The sequence below is a fragment of the Hemiscyllium ocellatum genome, chromosome 13 (assembly GCF_020745735.1).
Source record: "Hemiscyllium ocellatum isolate sHemOce1 chromosome 13, sHemOce1.pat.X.cur, whole genome shotgun sequence".
Classification (NCBI taxonomy): Eukaryota; Metazoa; Chordata; class Chondrichthyes; order Orectolobiformes; family Hemiscylliidae; genus Hemiscyllium; species Hemiscyllium ocellatum.
In genome coordinates this window covers 14460300-14480915 of record NC_083413.1, presented here as the reverse complement: position 1 = coordinate 14480915, position 20616 = coordinate 14460300, and the positions used below count along the sequence as shown (strand labels likewise).

General features: G+C 44.0%; 2 protein-coding genes across 6 annotated transcripts in view; one reads left to right on the top strand and one right to left on the bottom strand.

The window, feature by feature from the left end:
* LOC132821781 (mediator of RNA polymerase II transcription subunit 12-like protein) overlaps positions 1-20616 on the bottom strand; it is a 604412-nt gene that overhangs the window by 320710 nt on the left and 263086 nt on the right. The gene's annotated exons all lie outside the window — the stretch shown is intronic.
* Positions 1374-9372, top strand: LOC132821436 (P2Y purinoceptor 14-like). Its single transcript, XM_060834023.1, has 2 exons — positions 1374-1519; positions 8160-9372. Exon 2 carries the CDS (start codon positions 8168-8170, stop codon positions 9137-9139), a length of 972 nt encoding a protein of 323 aa, XP_060690006.1. The 5' UTR covers positions 1374-1519; positions 8160-8167; the 3' UTR covers positions 9140-9372.

Genomic DNA, 20616 nt, shown 5'->3' with positions numbered 1-20616 from the left:
CTCAATGGTCTGAGCAATGAAGGCAAGCATGCTAAATCCTTCTTAACCACTCTGTCTATGTGTGATGCAAACTTCAAAGAACTATGTATCTAAACCCCTAGGTCACTCTGTTCTCCAACACTACCCAAGGCCCTACATTAACTGTATAAGTACTATTTTTGTTTGTTTTCCCACAATGCAATATCCTATACTTATCCAAATTAAACTCCATCTGTCACTCTTCACCCTTGACCCAATTGATCAAGATCTCCTTTTAATCTTAGACAACCTTCTTCAATGTCCATCATATCACCAATCTTGGCGTCATCTGCAAACTTACTAACTGTACCTTCTATATTCTCATCTAAATCTTTTATATAAATGACAAACAAAAGTGGACCCTGAACCGCTTCCTGTGGAACACCTCTGGCAATAGGCCTCCAGTCCGAAAAGCAACCCTTCATCAACATTCTGTCTCCTGCTGTGAAGCCAATTTTGTATCTAATAAGTTCACTCTGAATCACATGATCTATGTTTAGTCTACCACACAGAACCTTGTCAAAGGCTTTACTAAAGTCCAAGTAAACAACATTTACTGCTCTGCCCTCAACAATCTGTTTCGTTACTTCTCCAAAAAACTCAATCATCAAGTTTATGAGACATGATTTCCCTCACCCAAAACTATGCTGACTAACCCTGAAGCATTCCTTGCCTCCCCAAGTGCATAGCTGTGTTGCTGGAAAAGCGCAGCAGGTCAGGCAGCATCCAAGGAGCAGGAGAATCGACGTTTCGGGCATGAGCCCTTCTTCACGACAGCAGCGATAGTTGCACAAGGTGAAGCCGTTGCACAAGTTTGCTGCTATCCCAAAGAAGGGCTCATGCCCGAAACGTCGATTCTCCTGCTCCTTGGATGCTGCCTGACCTGCTGCGCTTTTCCAGCAACACATTTTCAGCTCTGATCTCCAGCATCTGCAGTCCTCACTTTCTCCTCTCCAAGTGCATATACATCCTGTCAGAATCACCTCCAACAACTTAACCACCACAGAAGTCAGACTCTCAGGTATACAGTTCTGAGCTTTCTCCTTACATCCCTTCTTAAACAAAGTATTTGCATTTGTGAAGAAATGGCCCTGTTCAAGATTGTAAATGAAAGAGTCACCAAGTCAAAACGTTTTGTTTTGCATTCTCCAGAAGCACGAGATGAGAAACTTCAACTTCACATCACTTACGACAAATTTCTACATTATCACGAAATTATAATAAAGGAAGTTGTAATTTCCTGAAAAGGTATGACAACGGAGGATCAGCAGTCCTGATTGACAGACACTTGTCTCCTACCATCTGTTTACACATCTCAGTTATTCCACATAGCAGCAAACTTGTGCGACAGCTTCACATTGTGCAACTATCACTTCTTTCTTTCACTTAAATTTCGATTTCAGTGGCATTGGACTCAGTGTTAGAATCGCACGTTGACAATATTGTCCAAAGGATTAACATCTAGACAGAGTGGAAACATCAAAACCTCAGGTGATTCCAAGTAAGTCCTTATTTTCAACTTTTTCCTATTAAAAAAGACAGAGTGGCTATTTTGTATCATTACAATAGTGGAAGACCAAAGTTGGTGCACTATAATAGTAACACGCTGAAATGACAGAGATTGGTCAACACTTGAAAGCGAAAGAAATCAAGTAATAACAAATATTTAAAGTGAAATGTTTCATCATAACTCCCGACAATATAGATAAGGAAAGGTTAAAGTGGCAGGGACTAGGAGTGTCATGTTCTGAGGCTCAAGAGCAATGTGTCGGAATGACTAAAATATTATTCTCTAAATATTATCTAAATTTATTCTCAAAAGTTTGTATTCAAAAGGCCAACAAAAATTTACATTAGGAAGCAAACAATAAAATATAAGCATACAATTAAAGAAAGTCACTCTCATCATTGTATTGCAGTTTCAGTCTAGAAATGGAGAAAGCACTGTACGAGGGTCCAAAGATGTGCAAGTTAGGTGGATTGGCAATGCTAAGTTGCCGGTAGTGTCCAGGCACCTGCAGGCTAGGTGGAGCAACCATGGGAGATGTGGGGTCACAGGGATAGGGTGGGGGTGTGGGTCTGGGTGGGATGCTTTTTGGATGGTCTGTGTGGACTTGATGAGCTGAATGGCCTGCTTCCACACTTTAGGGATTCAATGGATTTTATAAGAGCAAAGTCACACTGAAGTAGGTAGGAAACCTGTAACAAAGGAAAATTCTGAGCTTTTCTAAAGTTGATTTTATTTTGATGTTTGAAATAGGAATTGGAAACATTCACTTTAAAGAGCATTTTATATTGTCATTAGAAAGTATCAGAAGGTAAAAACTCAATACACAGGCTGTGTAAAGATTTCAGCCAATGAAACTACAGATTCCGTAACAGCCATAAGTTTCCAAACTAACAGAATAAGCAATCGAAGGATTGTGGATGGAACTGGGAACAGGTTGGCCAGTTGCCAGACAAGCATTGGACAACCTGATTGACTCCTCTGTCAGTTCTGTCCATGTTCATCATGGCTCAATCAGAACAAGGGGACAGTAAATTAGAAGACCTTTGAAAGCACAGTTCTCAGGAAAGTTGCTCTGAGATTCTCTGAATTAACAGCCATAGACCGATAGGCAGATTCAGTGTCTCCGTGCCTTTTAGATATTAAGTGATCAAACATTTGCCTGTTCTCAAACTCACCAGTCCACGGCAACATTTTTAAAATAATTTCCACTCTTATTTATATTTAATAAAAATTATGTCTTTGGCATTTCAGCACATGAACATATTTGACAGAATTTCATATTAACAGATTCTCCATTTTATTGAGTTTAATGGGTCAATATTTCTTTGGAACAAGATCATCACTTGAGGTTTCACATGTGGTTAACATTTTTTTTTAAACACTTCTTTACAGTAAACTTGACAAATTCAGATTGGCTAATTGCATTAAAGTTGAGAAAGTCAGAAGTCACACCACACCAGGTTATAGTCCAACAGGTCTACTTGAAATCACAGGCTTTCAGAAGGCTTCTCCTTCTCATCAGGTGGCTTGTTGGACTTTAACCTGGTGTCCTGTGACACCTGACCTTGTCCAACCCAGTCCAACCCTGGCACCTCCACATCAACATTGAGAAGACAGTGCCCTCTGTAGGACTGTAGCTCAGCAGCACTGGAACAGACCTGTGGTTTGTTTTTCCTTCAGATTTACAGCATTTGGCTTTCTCAGCCAGCACTCCCTCTTTATTCAGGGCATTAGATAGGCCAGCGCATTATAAGCCTGTGGTGCAACTGAGCAGAGTAAATGATGTTGAAATGTGTGAGAGTGAGTGTGAAAGAGAGGCAGAGGGACAACAGACAATAGGTGCAGGAGTAGGCCATTCTGCCCTTCGAGCCAGCACCACCATTCATTATGATCATGGCTGATCATCCTCAATCAGTATCCTGTTCCTGCCTTATCCCCATTACCCTTGATTCCACGATCCTTAAGAGCTCTATCTAACTCTTTCTTGAAAGTATCCAGAGACTGGGCTTCCACAGCTTTCTGGGCAGAGCATTCCACACACCCACCACTCTCTGGGTGAAAAAGTTTCTCCTCAACTCTGTTTTAAGTGACCTACCCCTTATTTTTAAACTGTGTCCTCTGGTTCAGGACTCACTCATCAGCGGAAACATGCTTTCTGCCTCCAGAGTGTCCAATCCTTTAATAATCTTATACGTCTCAATCAGAACCCCTCTCAGCCTTCTAAACACGAGCGTATACAAGCCCAGTCTCTCCAATCTTTCAACGTAAGATAGTCCCGCCATTCCGGGAATTGACCTTGTGAACCTACGCCTCAATAGCCAGAATGTCTTTCCTCAAATTTAGAGACCAAAACTGCGCACAATATTCCAGGTGCGGTCTCACCAGGGCCCTGTACAGCTGCAGAAGAGCCTCTTTGCTTCTATATTCAATTCCTCTTGTTATGAAGGCCAGCATGTTATTAGCTTTCTTCACTGCCTGCTGTACTTGCATGCTTGCTTTCATTGACTAATGTACAAGAACACCTAGATCTCGTTGCACTGCCCCTTTACCTAACTTGACTCCATTTAGGTAATAATCTGCCTTCCTGTTCTTGCCACCAAAGTAGATAACCACACATTTATCCACATTAAACTGCATCTGCCATGCATCCGTCCACTCACCTAACCTGTCCAGGTCACCCTGTATTCTCCTAACATCCTCCTCACATTTCACCCTGCCACCCAGCTTTGTATCACCAGCAAATTTGCTGATATTACTTTTAATACCATCATCTATATCATTAATGTACATTGTAAAAAGCTGTGGTCCAGCACTGATCCCTGCAGTACCCCACTGGTCACCGCCTGCCATTCTGAAAGGGAGCTGTTTATCACTACTCTTTGTTTCCTGTCAGCCAACCAATTTTCAATCCAAGTCAGTATTTTGTCCCCTTGAGTGAGAGAGAGATGGGGAGAGCGCGCGCGAGAGAGATGGGGAGAGCGCGCGCGAGAGAGATGGGGAGAGCGCGCGCGCGAGAGAGAGAGATGGGGAGAGCGCGCGCGCGAGAGAGAGAGATGGGGAGAGCGCGCGCGCGAGAGAGAGAGATGGGGAGAGCGCGCGCGCGAGAGAGAGAGATGGGGAGAGCGCGCGCGCGAGAGAGAGAGATGGGGAGAGCGCGCGCGCGAGAGAGAGAGATGGGGAGAGCGCGCGCGCGAGAGAGAGAGATGGGGAGAGCGCGCGCGCGAGAGAGAGAGATGGGGAGAGCGCGCGCGCGAGAGAGAGAGATGGGGAGAGCGCGCGCGCGAGAGAGAGAGATGGGGAGAGCGCGCGCGCGAGAGAGAGAGATGGGGAGAGCGCGCGCGCGAGAGAGAGAGATGGGGAGAGCGCGCGCGCGAGAGAGAGAGATGGGGAGAGCGCGCGCGCGAGAGAGAGAGATGGGGAGAGCGCGCGCGCGAGAGAGAGAGATGGGGAGAGCGCGCGCGCGAGAGAGAGAGATGGGGAGAGCGCGCGCGCGAGAGAGAGAGATGGGGAGAGCGCGCGCGCGAGAGAGAGAGATGGGGAGAGCGCGCGCGCGAGAGAGAGAGATGGGGAGAGCGCGCGCGCGAGAGAGAGAGATGGGGAGAGCGCGCGCGCGAGAGAGAGAGATGGGGAGAGCGCGCGCGCGAGAGAGAGAGATGGGGAGAGCGCGCGCGCGAGAGAGAGAGATGGGGAGAGCGCGCGCGCGAGAGAGAGAGATGGAGAGCGCGCGCGCGAGAGAGAGAGATGGAGAGCGCGCGCGCGAGAGAGAGAGATGGAGAGCGCGCGCGCGAGAGAGAGAGATGGAGAGCGCGCGCGCGAGAGAGAGAGATGGAGAGCGCGCGCGCGAGAGAGAGAGATGGAGAGCGCGCGCGTGAGAGAGAGAGAGAGAGAGAGAGAGATGGAGAGCATGTGAGTGAGAGAGATGGAGAGCGAAGAGATGGAGAGGGTGCATGTGCGTGAGAGAGAGATGGAGAGTGTGTGTGCGAGAGAGAGAGAGTGAGAGCACGAGTGGAGAGTGAGCGAGCATGAGAGAAAGAAAGCATGAGAGAGAGAGACAGACAGAGAGAAAGAGAGATGGGCGGAAGAGAGAGAGAGAGAGAGACAGAGAGACAGAGAGAAAGAGAGATGGGCGGAAGAGAGAGAGAGAGACAGAGAGAGAGACAGAGAGAGATCGAGCAAGCATGAGAGAAAGAAAGCGTGTGTGAGAGAGAGATTAACTTGATGAAGCAGCAACTTTCTCCGCTTTTAAACAAGAGCTGAGACCAATTACAATTCCTGTGCAGCACGGTGGCGAAGTGGTTAGCACTGCTGCCTCACAGCGCCAGAGACCAGGGTTCAATTCCCGCCTCAGGCAACTCTGTGTGGAGTTTGCCCATTCTCCTCGTGTCTGTGTGGGTTTCCTCCGGGTGCTCTAGTTTCCTCCCACAATCCAAAAATGTGCAGGTTAGGTGAATTGGCCAGGCTAAATTGCCCATAGTGTTAGGTGAAGGGGTAAATATAGGAGTATGGGTCTGAGTGGTATATGCTTTGGTGGGTCAGTGTGGACTTTGGTGGATCAGGGCCTATTTCCATACTGTAAGTAATCCTATAAATAGGCATATCTACACAACATGCTTCAACGTAAGACCAGAGTGACAAAGAAAAATCAAAGAACTGCAAATGCTGAAAAACAGAAACAAAAATCAGAAATTGCTAGAAAAACTCAGCAGATAGCAGCATCTATTGAGAGAAAGCAGAATTGTGTAAGTGATCTGGCTGTAAAAATGATCTACTTTCTAGGTTGCTACTTTCATAACATACACAAAAATATTTGATGTGGTTTTTATTTTGTATTCCCAGTAATTTTTTCATGTCTACCTCCTTGCAAATGTGCCAGCTGCTCAGAAATTTCTGGAAACTTTTCATGAAATGTGCAGCATTCTAACAGTCATTAGACCAAGAATGTGATAAACATCTGTCAATTGAAAATGTATTTTCTTCATTCAGGGGACGTGGGCATGCCTGGCTCAGACACCATTTATTGCCCGTCCCTAGTTACCCTGGAGAAGGTAGTGGTGTGCTACATTCTCTAACTGCCACAGTCCATCTGCTGTGGGTAGTCCTTAATGCTGTGAGGGAGGGACTTTGTGATGGACCGGGAAAGTGCTGTCAAAGAGCCTTAGTGAGTTTCTGCAGTGAATATTATAGATGATCAACAATGCTTGGTATCAACATTGTGTAAGGAAGGAACTAATGCTTGAGAATGCATGCTAATCAAGCAGATTGCATGTCTTAGACTGTGCAAAAGTGAGGACTGCAGATGCTGGAAACCAGAGTTTAGGTTAGAGTGGTGCTGGAAAAGCACAGCAGGTCAGGCAGCATCCGAGGAACAGGAAAATCGACGTTTCGGGCAAAAGCACGATGAAGGGCTTTTGCCCGAAACATTGATTTTCCTTCTCCCCGGATGCTGCCTGACCTGCTGTGCTTTTCCAGCTTCACTCTAATCTAAACCCTTGTCCAAGACTGTATCAAGCTTCTTGAGAGTTGTTGTTAGAGGAGAAAGTGAGGACTGCAGATGCTGGAGATCAGAGCTGAAAATGTGTTGCTGGAAAAGCACAGGTCAGGCAGCATCCAAGGAGCAAGAAGGGTTCATGCCCGAAACATCGATTCTCCTGCTCCTTGGATGCTGCCTGACCTGTTGTTGTTAGAGCTGCACTCACCCAGGCAAGTGGGGAGTATTTAATCACATTCCGAAGTTGTGCCTTATGGATGATAGACATGCTTTGGGGAGTCAGGGATGAGTTACTCACTGCAGGATTCCAAGCATCTGACCTGCTCTTGTGACCATTGTGTTGATATGGCTGACCCAGGTCAGCTTCTGGTCATTGGTAACCCTCACAGTGTTGATAGTGGTTGGATGATGATTAGATTCTCTCCTTTTTGAGCTGGTCATTGCCTGGCATTTGACTATTACAAATGTTATTTGCTGAAGTCTCTGAATATTGTCCAGGTCTTGACAGGGATGAGGTGGATGGGGGAAAGTGAGGTTGGGGTGGGATAGCTACCTTCCCTAGACCGTTTCTTTTTATCAATCTTTGTTTCGCTGTATGGTAACGAACCAGGCACTGCAAATTAATTTACAATACATTACCAGACAATTTCTCATTCGAGGCTTTATAAAAACCATCCAGTAGAAAAACTAAGTCACTTCAAGATGAAAAGAAAATGGTCAAAAGGTGACACGATGTAGTACATCTACCACTGATCCAGGAGGCCCAAGTTCAAGTCCCACCTGCTCCAGAGGTGTGTAATACCATCTACCAGGTTGATTCAGAATTAATTTTTCTTTTAGAAAAAAATTCATCTGCAAATCTCATCTCATCATTAACTATAGTAAGTAAGTGGAATTTTGACTGTCAGGAGGGATCAACTCAGATTTATTTCACAGGATAGCAAGAGACATGAACAAAATAATGCAATTGCTTCTGGGTTCAGAATGCAGAGAGGGCAACACAGAGAAAGTGGATTAAGATTAACACAAGTTACACTGACCTCCTGGGCCAAATGCTGTAACTAATCTTTTTAAATGTTTCAATACCAGATATAGTAGAAATGCAACAATCTTGAACTAAACATAATTAATGGTATTTTTCAGGAAAAGAAATGATGATGACCACAAACAGTAATTCTTCTAACAGCACTGACTGCAAAACCTTGCGGAACCCAACAGTGACAATGGAGGTCCTTCCAGTTTTGTATTTCTTTGTTTTTGTTGGAGGCTTATTGCTGAACACACTGGCTGCCTGGATCTTCTGTCATATACCAAGTCACTCCAGCTTTGTCGTTTATCTCAAGAACATCGTCACCGCTGATCTGCTAATGACCATGACACTGCCTTTCAAAATCCTGTCTGAGTCACATCTTGGGCCCTGGCAGCTGCAAGCAATCGCGTGTCGTTACACTCTCGTCATCTTCTACAACTGCATGTACCTGAGCATCATATTCCTTGGCCTCATCAGCTTTGACAGGTACCTAAAGATAGTGCGCCCCATGAGAAACCTGACTGTGCAAAAGGTCTCCGTTGCCAAGTATGTCAGTGTGGGTTGCTGGGTATGTATGACAGGCTTTGCACTGCCAAATGTCATTCTGACAAACCACATCCCCACAAAGGATAACGCTGCACAGTGCTTAAGGTTGAAAAGTGAGCTGGGTAAAACCTGGCATCATTTCATCATTTTAAAATGCCAAGTTATTTTCTGGGTCACCTTTGTGCTCCTCATTATCTGTTATTCAGCCATCTTAAACAAGATATACTGGTCCGATCAGAAAGTGCAAACGGACTCCAGCAACGTCAAAAAGAGAGTAAATCGTAACATTTTCAGCATCATGGCGGTCTTCATCATCTGCTTTGTACCTTATCAAATTATCAGACTTCCTTATGAGCAGGTTCGAAAGAACCAAACAAACTGTACAGCATTCAACAGGCTGTACTATGCAAAGGAAGCATCACAGCTGCTTTGTGCATTTAACGTTTGCCTCGATCCAGTCATCTACTTCCTGCTGTGCAAACTATTTACTAAGCTGTTATTTAAAAAGATGCGAATACAACAGGATCTCGAAATAGAAATGTCTTAAGTGAGACATAAATAGTCACTGCCAAAACAATATGTGCCCAAACAGGACAACTCTAACAAACTAAATCATTTGTTATTGGCTCCTTTGATCAAGGTATATGTCATGCAACAAATATTATGTCACACTCTTGACTGTTCCTTATGGGAGAGGCAGCAAAGCCTGCAACATAACCACCTGATGAAGAAGCAGCGCTTCGAAAGCTAGTGCTTCCAAATAAACCTGTTGGACTATAACCTGGTGTTGTGTGATTTTTAACTTTACCCTGCAACAGGTCACATATAGCAAATATCAGAGCAATGTTAAAGCAGCTGGAAAGTTTGGGAAACAGTCAGTGCATCTTTGAATTTGCACATTCATAACAGTTTAATCAGTTATCTTTCTGGTAAGATTTAACCTTGCGTGTTTGATCACTAACCTTTTCCCTGAAGTGAAACATAACAGAGTGTGAGCACCGTTGTTATTGTTTAACAATATGCAGTGAGATTAAAAAATCAAACACTTGCAGGTGCTGCAATCAGAAACCAGCTTGCAATATCTAGATTTTCTATTATTTTGAGTCTGGGGTAAGCTAACATTTGCTCACTAACATTCAAACACCTGAAATCACTGAGTCATGCTCCTTGTAACGATGTTTCTGTACTGCAATCATTCACTACATTTACACACCCAGAAGTTAATGCTTCAGCTGGTTACACTGAGCCATTGCACCCTGTGGGCTATTCCTCACTATTCTCCCTTTCACAGCAGATTGAAAATATGGATCTGGACTAAACTTTGGCCAGGCGCTCACTTCAGTATACAGATGATTTGATTCAGATGATGTATTTAATGATTTTACTTTGTTAATAATTTTTCACTGAATTAAATATTCCAACTTCCACTTCTTTGCATGTCTCAGTAAGGTTTCTGCAATTTGATTACTTGTAGCATTGGTGCTTTCCCTCCTCTCACAGATCCCTTGAAGATTTTTTTTATTGTTGACTGATTGCTGTATGTTGCTGTGTTAAAACACACTGAAAAGTGTGCGGGCAACTGCATCTGCAACAAGCAGTGAGGGACACCCCTTGGCCACTGCTTGGTCACTAACAGTGATGGGGCTAAGATGGGGTCCTCTGCTCATCTTTTCCTGTGGCTTCCACTTCAGCTGCCTGCAGGAAGCTCTCATTTTCAATTGGAAGTTGCCTAACATTGTCATTCTCTCTCTCTCTCTCTCTCTCTGCCCTTCTTGATCTACCCTTCCCTCTGATCATCCTCTTGTCGAGATAGCCTTCAACAAGCTCTCCGACCCTAGGATTTTGTAAATCCTGCCATTTCTTTCTGTTGTACACTGAATTATTCTTTTTCCACCTTCCTGAGAACTTCTTTATTGTTGTCTCATTTGCTTCGACTGACCTTCTCCATCCTTCCCCAAAACCATATTTCACAACTTTTCAGACTTTGAATGCCCAATTTCTTCACATCCATGCTTTAGACCCTGAAATCAAGGTGTTCAGTTGTTGTTGTTGTTGTGTTCAGTTCTAGTCACCTCATTATAGGAAGGATATGGAAGCTTTGAAGAGGGTGCAGAGGAGATTTACCAGGATGATGGCCGGACTGGAGGGCATGTCTCATGAAGAAAGGTTGAGGGAGCTAGGGCTTCTCTCACAGGAGTGAAGAAGGTTGAGAAGTGACATGATAGAGATGTACAAGATGATGAGAGGCATAGATAGAGTGGATAGCCAAAGACTTTCTCCCATGGAAATGACTATCATGAAGGACATAACTTTAAGTTGATTGGAGATAGGTTTAGGAGAGATGTTCGAGGTCAGTTCTTTACACAGAGAGTTGTGGGTGCATGGAATGCACTGCCAGCAGTGGTAGTAGAATCAGATACATTAGGGACATTTAAGCGACTCTTGGATAGGCACATGGATGATAGTAAAATGAAGGGCACGTAGGTTAGTTTGATCTTCAAGTAGGATAAAAGGTTGGCACAACATCGAGAGCTGAAGGGTCTGTTCTGTGCTGTACTGTTTTATGTTCTTACTTCTGACTGGAATTTTGAAATTCTAAACTTTTATATTTATTTTTAATGTTGTGCAAAAGGACCAGGAGAAAGTGAGCACTGCAAATGCTGGACTGGTCAGAGTCGAGAGTGGAGCACTGGAAAAGTACATCAGGTCAGGCAGCAAGGGCCTGAAATGTCGATTCTCCTGCTCCTCGGATGCTGCCTGACTTGTACTTTTCCAGCACCACAACAACTCTGATCTCCAGCATCAGCGTTCCTCACTTTCTCCTAGTCGATTGTTACCTTACTGTGAATCCTCTTCTAAGTATGCCTATCTTGAAGAAGTTATCATCCAGGACCTGTTTGATTGGCACTGTAAGCCCAACCTTCAACGTTCATTCCTTAACTCACCACTGAGTGGTGACTACTATCAGCAATGCAGTAGTTCATCCAGGCTCCTATGACCTGGGCCCTCCACTGCCTAGAAGACAAAGACAGCAGATACATGGAGACACCATCATCACTGCTAGCAAAATCATACACTATCCTAACTTGGAACTGTATCACTATTCCTTCAGTGTCACTGGCTCAAACTCCTTAAAATCCCTCTAACAGCATAGTGGGTGGATCAACATTGCGAGTACTAAAACAATCCAAGATGGCAGCTCATCATCACTTTTTTCAAAGTAATTGGGGATGGACGATAAATGCTAGCCTACTCATGGTCACCCACATCTATGAAAGAATGAAAAAAAATTCTCATATCATGGTTTCTATATTAGTGTTAAACAGCGATAGCTATAGTCGACAGCCTTACCTCACTCCAATGAAACAAGTTTCAATTTTGTGACTTGATATTGAATCATTGCACAGATAACAACGTGTTGCTCTGAGAATTAAATGGCAAAACGTGGAGAAAGAATACACTCTTTATTTACTGAGCTGAGTGAGTGCTGCTTGGCTCAAAACGATCATTCTTCGTCCATGCTGAGCTTACTGATCTGCTAAGTGTTACGATTATTCTGGGCCAGGAACGAGAAAGTAAAAATAGGAACTCTTGCTCTCAGTTGGTAAAATGGGCCACACTGTTGGAAGACATGCGCTACAACAGGTATAGGCTTGAGAGTGATACTATCCGTCATGAACAGTCCACATCCTCTCTCACCTTCAACCTCACAAACGGGCAAGAACCAGGCTGGACCTGCTCCTAAATCTCACCAGAGTGAGATTCCAGAAACACAACGTTATTCAAACAGCATCAAAATACATAAGCACCAACAGAGTTTTATTAAAAATGTTTTGCAGCAGTGATGGTCTTGTCAAATTCCACCCATTTCAGAGGTGTGATATAACACATTGATTTGAAATAAATACATCTTCAGTACAGAAAACTTTGTACCAAGCAGCATCTATGGGACCAGGAGTGTGTTGGTTGATCAACTATTCCAGATAATCAAGAGGTCCACATAATCAATGCAAAGACACACACTATATAATAGGAGCATTAGGTGAGGAGTATACACATCACTGCTATACTTTATTTACAGCATAGATCACTTAAATAACAATACAACTTTGCTTCAAATAAAACTTACTGACACTCACCATTCATACCCTCAACTTACTACTCGGGCATTGAGGCAGATCATGGTATTTGAGGAGAAATAGACTCTAAATTGAATCAACTGTTGATATTACATGTGGCCATTCGACAGGACAAGTATTTTAACGTTGAGGCTAATAAACTTAGAAAACTAATAATTGTACAGAATAAAACAGTAAACTTTGTGGTATTTGAGGTATATAAATTTTTGCCGGTCTATTGAGATTGCCAGTTAAAACAAGCCTTGCTGTATTTGGGGTACGGATGACAGTGCCTGGAAGCGAGATGAAGGCAGATTCAATTGAGGAATCCGAGAGGGCATTGGATGGTTATTTCAGTAGAAATAAGGTGCTAGCACATGGGGGAAGAACAACAGCAAATTTGCTCTTGGAAATGATGTTCATTTGAAGATAGTGGCAGCAATATCTTTCTCCTACACAGCGATCATTCTGAGATTCTGAATACAATCACACCACAACCTCCCAGAGGGTGGCGCTGTATTCACACACACGTTGCAACCTAAAAAACAGAATTAATGTTGCTGGCTGAGAAAGGTTCTGTTAATTGTTTGACAGAATTGTTAACTATTTGTCTTCAGTGAATTGCGATACAGAGTTTGGTCTGGACAATGCTGGAGTGTCAGGTTTTTTGTAAGCTCGAAAACCCAACGCTTCCACACTCAAGATCACTCCTGGAGGAGAACCACACTGTCAAAGATGCTGCTTTTTCAGAAACAATACAATAGAATATAGCACAGGAACAGGCCCTTCGGCTCACCAAGCCTACACTGATTCCTAATCCTTATTTAGACCTGCTACGTATTGCTCATAGAACGTGTCTATATCTCTGTTCACCTCCTGTTCATGGTTTTATCAAGATTCACCTGAAGCATGGCTAGTTTGCCTGCTTCCATCACCTTCGCTGACAGTGCATTCACCCAGAGGGTGGTGGGTATCTGGGAGAACCCACACTTCTCCCTGAACCTTCCCCCTCTCACCCTGAACCTGTGCCCTCAAAGTTGATCCTTCCACCCAGAGAAAAAGCCTCCGACTGTCCACCCTACCTACACCTTTCATAATTTTGTGAACCTCTATCAGGTCATCTCCTCTTCCTCCATCTTTCCAGTGAAAACAATTGTGGGAGACCCTGGAAACAAAGCGGGCAGACGCGGTGGGATCGGTCGGGCAACTCTTGTGCACAAGACCCGGGTAGGGAAAGGTCTTAAAGGATATATCCGGGTGACCGGGGGCAGCAGTATTTGCTGCAGGAATTGCCGCAGGACGGGGCGCACTGAAATGACCAGGTAACTCTGTGCACAGACCAAGGTAAGAAAAGTGAACTTTAAGTATTGCCTTGGTGGTCAGGACGTATGCAAATACGGGGAATTGGCAATATATAAAATTAAGCATATGTCAATGGTAAACAGCCCATGTCAGAAGGACTAGTAGCTGAAGGGCTACTGAGGGTGCACTTCGTAGCCAACTTATAGCCAGACGTCCAGAAAAATATTCAAAAACTAGAGGAGTCGTTGCGGGAAGCTCAAAGTGTCTGTGAGACATTGTGTGAGAGTGAGTGAGTGAGTGAGTGAGAGTGTGTGTGTGTGTGTGTGTGTGAGAGAGAGAGAGAGAGAGAGAGAGAGAGTGTGTGTGAGTGAGAGAGTGAGAGAGAGAGAGTGAGTGAGGTGAGAGTGTGTGAGAGAGCGAGTGTGCGCGCGCAAGTGAGAGAGAGAGAAAAGAGCTGTACAGCCATTAGAAAGTTTGTGATTCGGTTTGAATGCACATTTTTTTGTTGGTGATTGAATGTTTGTGCTTTGTTCCCTGGAGCTTGAGATCCGGGACTGGTTTGAATCTGATTTCTACTCTGGAAATTTTAAGGTTAAGGATTTTACAGATTATGAAATAAAATGTTAACTCCTGTTCTTTTTACAGGTCATGACTGCCTTACTATCAGTTTCTAACTAATCTCTTTTACCCTTACATAAAAGTGATTTATGGAGAACAGTTGAAGTCTCAAAAAAAAAGCATATAATTGGTCAGATTAATCAGATGAGTGCGGTGTCTAGTCAGGACCCTGAAGGGGGTGTGGAAAAAGGTGACACCGGACCTCGTTAAGATTAATTAAATTAGCAACAATGGGAGGCACGGGGAGTTGCCTGGGTAACGATCAATCTGTAAATAACGTTAAAGGGGATATATCCCACCCAACAGTTCTTTGGGGAGAATGTTAGGTAATTGGGAACACCACTTCCGGACATGGGAGAAATATAACACTACAATGATAAACTATTGTTGTTTTGTCTGGACTAGAGAAAGTATTAAGGTGCCTGGTATTTTTTTTGGCCCAAATATGGGTCTGATGAGGATTGGCTGTGTCAAGATCTTAATATATATGTCAATCGAAAAAGAACTGTACAGTCAGAGAGAGTCCGATTATGCGGCTTGTTGGATAGGGAACGCGGGAGTAAAATTATGTCCCATGAATAGGGAAAGAACAGAAAAAAAAATGAAGGGAAGCCACAATGGGATCCCTTAACGTGTTTGCTGCCCCCATATACTACTCCCCGGAACGAGCCTACAGCTCCCGAAGTAGAACCGAGTCCAGACACAGAAAAAGGAACAGACTCTGAACTAAAAGATGCAGAACCTGGGGGGGCCCCAGAGTCACTCGAGCCACCACACGTAAAGGAGGGGCAGAGATAATGGGAAAAGTAAAATTATGTCCCTTACGAGAGGTTCCGATTGGGGAAGGTACAATCGGTTATGTAAACGCTCCCTTAACTAGCGGTGAAGTTAGGGCCTTTAAAAAAGGAAATGAAAAGTTTAATAGAGGATCCAGTTGGACCAGCCGAACAATTAGATCAATTCCTCAGGCCTAATTTATATACCTGGGGAGAACTGATGGCAATTTTAGGAACGTGATTTTCAGGGGAAGAACGAGGTATGGTTAGGAGAGCGGCTTTACAGGAATGGGAAAAGAAGCGCCCAGTTGGGGAAGAAGGGGCCCCAGCAGAACAGAAATTCCCAAATGTTGACCCTCATTGGGAGAATAATGACAGAATAGATCGGGAGTCAATGCGGGATCTATGAGAAATGGTAATATTAGGAATTAAAGAGGCGGCACCTAGATCACAAAACTTTGTTAAAGACTTTGAAGTATGACAAGAGAAGGATGAAACCACTTCTGCATTTCTTAAAAGACTCAAGGAGGCCACAAGGAAGTATTCGGGAATGGATCCCGATAATCAAATAGCACAGGGACTCTTAAAGGTCCAGTTTGTAACTAAATCATGGCCGGACATACAAGAAATTACAGAAATTAGATGGATGGAGTGAAGACAGATGGAAGAACTGTTACGTGAGGCACAGAAAGTATATGTGAAAAGGGAAAACGAGAAGCAGAAACAGAAAGCCAAAATGATGGTGGCGGCAGTAGAAGAAATAACAAAAAGGAGACTGGGATCAGGGGATAACGGGAAGGGTTGGGGAGGACACGAAAAACAAGGGTCAGATACCCGGGAAAGGAGGCAACAGGCAGGGTGGGAAAGTGGGGCATTTTAAACTGGTATGCCCGAAATTAGCAGGAGAAAGGGAAGCCGTTTCCCTAATGACCTTAGAAGAAGATTAGGGGAGCCAGGGGTTCCTTCCTCCTGAAACCCACCGGGAACCCTTGATAAATTTAAAGGTGGGACCTGAAGGGGAGGAGGCAGTATTTTTGGTGGACACGGGAGCGGCACGGTCATCCCTAAGTTTTAGACCTAACGATGTTAAATTGACTAAGGAGTATCTTAAGGTTTCCAGAGTAAAAGGTGAGGAATTCTTGGTGCCTATTTTTGAGCCAACCCTAATTAGAGGAAATGATGAGGAAGTGATAGGACAATTACTATATATTCCTGACATTGGAAGTAATCTATTAGGGTAGGGATTTGATTATATTGCTGGGCTTAAACATTGGGGTGGAGGATAGTGCAGTAACTGTAACGGTGGCTAGGACAACCCAAGGAAGATGGATCCTCCCGGATGGAAGGGAGTTATTAAGTAAACCAGTCATGAGAAACATCCTAACCACCTTGCACCAAGGCAGTCATTGGGACTCCCAAGCCATGTGTGACACAGTGTGAAGGAAACACGGATGTAAAGGGATATACACATTAGCCGAGCGGTATGAGCAGAATGCCCGACTTGCCAAAAGATTAATAAGCAAGTAACGAGAGGGGGGGGCCAAGAGGTGGAAGAAACCCTGGGGTAAGACCTTTTCAAACAATACAGGTAGATCACACAGAATTACCCCCAGTAGGGAAATAAAAGAACTTATTAGTCCTAATGGATCACCTAACTGGGTAGGTGGAGGCATTTCCAATGTCCTCAGCTACCTCAAAGGGAGTAGTGAAAACTCTTCTAGAACATATAATTCCTCGATATGCAGTGGTGGAAAGTATAGATTCAGACCAAGGTAGCCATTTTACTTCTAACATCCTACAAGTAGTAATGGCAGGATTAGGAATCTTTTGGGAATTCCACACTCCTTTGGACCCGCCTTCCTCTGGACGGATGGAACGAATGAATCAAACCTTAAAGAAGCAATTGTCTAAGCTAGTCCTAGAGACTCGATTACCATGGACAAAATGTTTACCTATCGCGTTGCTACGCATTAGGACTGCGCCTAGACGTGATATAGGTCTCTCTCCTTATAAGATGATGTTTGGATTACCTTTCTTGGGTGGAAGAGGGGAATTACCAACTGTAGTTAATAAGTTTTTAAAGAACTATATTGTGGCGCTCGGCTCTTCTTTGTCTGTCCTTAGGAAGAAGGGTGTGTTGACCCAGACACCTCCACTTGAGTTCGCAGTACATCGGATACGACCAGGTGATTGGGTCCTGATAAAGACCTGGAAAGATACCAAACTGCACCCAAGCTGGGAGGGACCGTTCCTAACCCTCCTGACTACAGCCCGAACTGCTGAAAAAGGGTGGAGTCATCACACTTGTGTTAAGGGTCCGTGGACGCTCCTTCCCCTTCGGCAGAGTGGCAAGCGCATCCTACAGACAACCCTCTGAAAGTCAAGCTGAGCAAAAAGAATGGAATGAGATAAGAGACTACTAAGTATTGGTTTAAAAAACTGTATCCCAAAACAATTGTAAGTGTTGCATGGACTCACCCCTCCCTGGTATTTAAAGGGTTAGGGAATAGACAGTTAGGGTTGTGAGCTGAAATGAGTGGTCAGCTTTATATTGTCACAATAATATTGGCGCTAGCTGCCAAGGGGGGTGGGAAAAATCATTTTACAGAATTATATCAGAATTATGCTAAACTAAAGGGGCATACTGACTATCGGGTATGTGCTGAGATCCCACACCATGGGGAATCCAGAATTCCTCTTACGGTAATACCATTTACCAAAAGAGAAGTGTACGACGTATAACAATTTGACTCGGGCTCAAATGATATAATTACCCCTTTCAAATCTCCAAGTTGTAACTTTGCAGGGTGGTTCCCTCGACCAGCCTCGAAAACTCTGGGTGCTATTGATGGCCGTAGAGTTTCCCCACCGAAAGGAGCAGTAAATACCACTTGCTTCTGTAATCAGAATGACACCATACCCTTCCAATTAGGAAAATCATCTTGCATCTACACCAGCCAAGCCACTGCCATGACCATTCCCGAATATTGAATGGGACATATTGGGTGTGTGGCTTAAAGGCCTACACATTCATCCCCAGCGAGAAGTACGTTTGGAGTGGCTGATGTAACGGGAATGGGTGTTGGGACCATCCAGTCCAGACACTACCCCAAAACCAGAAAGGCTGGAGTGGCTGCTGCTACATTGCCTATATAATTCCCCACTTGAGGCTGTTAAAGAGAGCCCCAAAAATACCTTGGAATAAACAGCGAGGAAGGTGAGTAACCCAGAAAGTAACCGAAGGAGATCGCCTCCTCTGGACTTTGATACCAATGTATGGGACTGCTCGAGCAGGAGTAGAAATACAGAAGTTAGCGGCTTCCCTGGAAGAGTTGGTCAACAATACTGCTGATGCGTTGGCCAAAACCCCATCCCAAGTAGCAGCCATAACGACCAAAATGATTGCCACTAGGCTAACGACCCTTCAGAACAGGATGGCTCTGGACTATATGCTAGCAGAGAAGGGTGGTACTTGTGCACTAATTGGAGAGAAATGTTGTACGTACATACCTGAGGTGTCCTCTAACATTACTGATATCTCCAAACATGTGTGAGACAAAATTGCCAAGATAAGGGAGGCCGGTAATCGGTACCGGAATGAAAAAGGATGGGAATGGGGGAATTGGGGATTGACTGGTTGGGGAAGATGGTTAGTCAATCTGGCTATCTATGGATTATTGATATTAGTGGGTCTGGTGGTAGGGTTCAATGTCCTAAAATGGGTAATGAGCCGACTGATGACATCCCTTGGGGAAGGAACCCAAATAAATCATCAGATGCTTTTACAACCAGCAGGTGGTATGCAACAAACAAAGTCGAAGAATATTACTCGAGTTCGAGGGACGAACAACACAAATGTAAAATGTAAGATTGTGAACCTCATCGCCAAAAGGCGTAAGAGGACAGAACATAAGAAAATGAATTAAAGGAGACTTTATAAGTGCAAGAACAACAGTTAGAGAAAAAGAAAAAGGGGGATTTGTGGGAGATTAGAAATGTTGTTTTTGCAGATGGGTGAGGGGGTGTAGTGGGGGGAAGGGAAGGGGAACATTATTACAAACAGTCGTGGAATTCTTGTAGCATGTAGCATACTTAAGGCTAAGACTTTAATGAATATAGAGGGTCTTTTCAAGAAAATAGTTTTAAGCTAGGAAATAACTTTAAAGGGTTGTAGTTGACCACAAAAAGAAGCAGCAGGGGCATTTCACAATAAAGCTTATAGTATGATAAGAGAAACTGAATAAAAGAACAAGCTGTAACAAACACGGAACAAAGTATGCAGACAAGGACAGCAGGATGGCCAGATAAGAAAATAACTAACAAGTGAGGTAATCGGCTTATGATAGGATGGGAAAAGGGAGGCGTGATTCCGAAACTTGTAAACTGAATAAGAAAGCTAACAGGCTCTATTTTAGCGCGCATTTCTGCTTGATTACAGAAGCATCGGGTCCTTGCAAGGCTGTAGTAAATTGTTCTTGTTTCCAAGGCTTTGTCTCAGGCTGACTGATTCGTGAGTGAGTTCTGTTTTCTCACAACAATCCTCATAACTAAAACCCTCCAAACCAAGTGAATGTCCTGGTAAACTTGCTCTGCACCTTCTCCAAAACATCCATGTCCTTCTGGTAGTGTGGCGACAAATAGGGCCTACCTTAAGTTTTACAAGATGAGGCATTCACTCAAAGTCCTACCTGACCTCTCAAGTAAGCATACAAGAACCAATGGCACTATTTCTTTCAAAGGACAAGGAGAGTTATCCCCAAAATCTTGGCCAATATTTATCTCTCAATCAACATCAGATTACCTATGATGAACACTTTTGCCTTTGTGGGGGCTCACTGTATAAATGGTTACCAAATTTCCGACCTGACACAAAAATTATACTTCAAAAGGACTTTATTCATTACTGGAAATGTCCCGTGGTCACAAAAGGCACGATACAAACACAGAAACCAAACTCTGGATTACATAAAGGCATAAGACGTATGAGCAGGACTAGACCAATCAGCCCCTCATGTCCCACCCCACCATTTTATAAGATCACGGCTGATCCATCTCAGACCTCGACTCCTCTTTTATGCCAGCTCCTCACAACTCCTCGATATTTCATGAATCTGTCCACTTCCTTAAAGTCTGGTTGAAGATTTGTAGCTCGGGTGTCCGTTGTTGTGGTTCTGTTCGCTGAGCTGGAAGTTTTTGCTGCAAACGTTTCG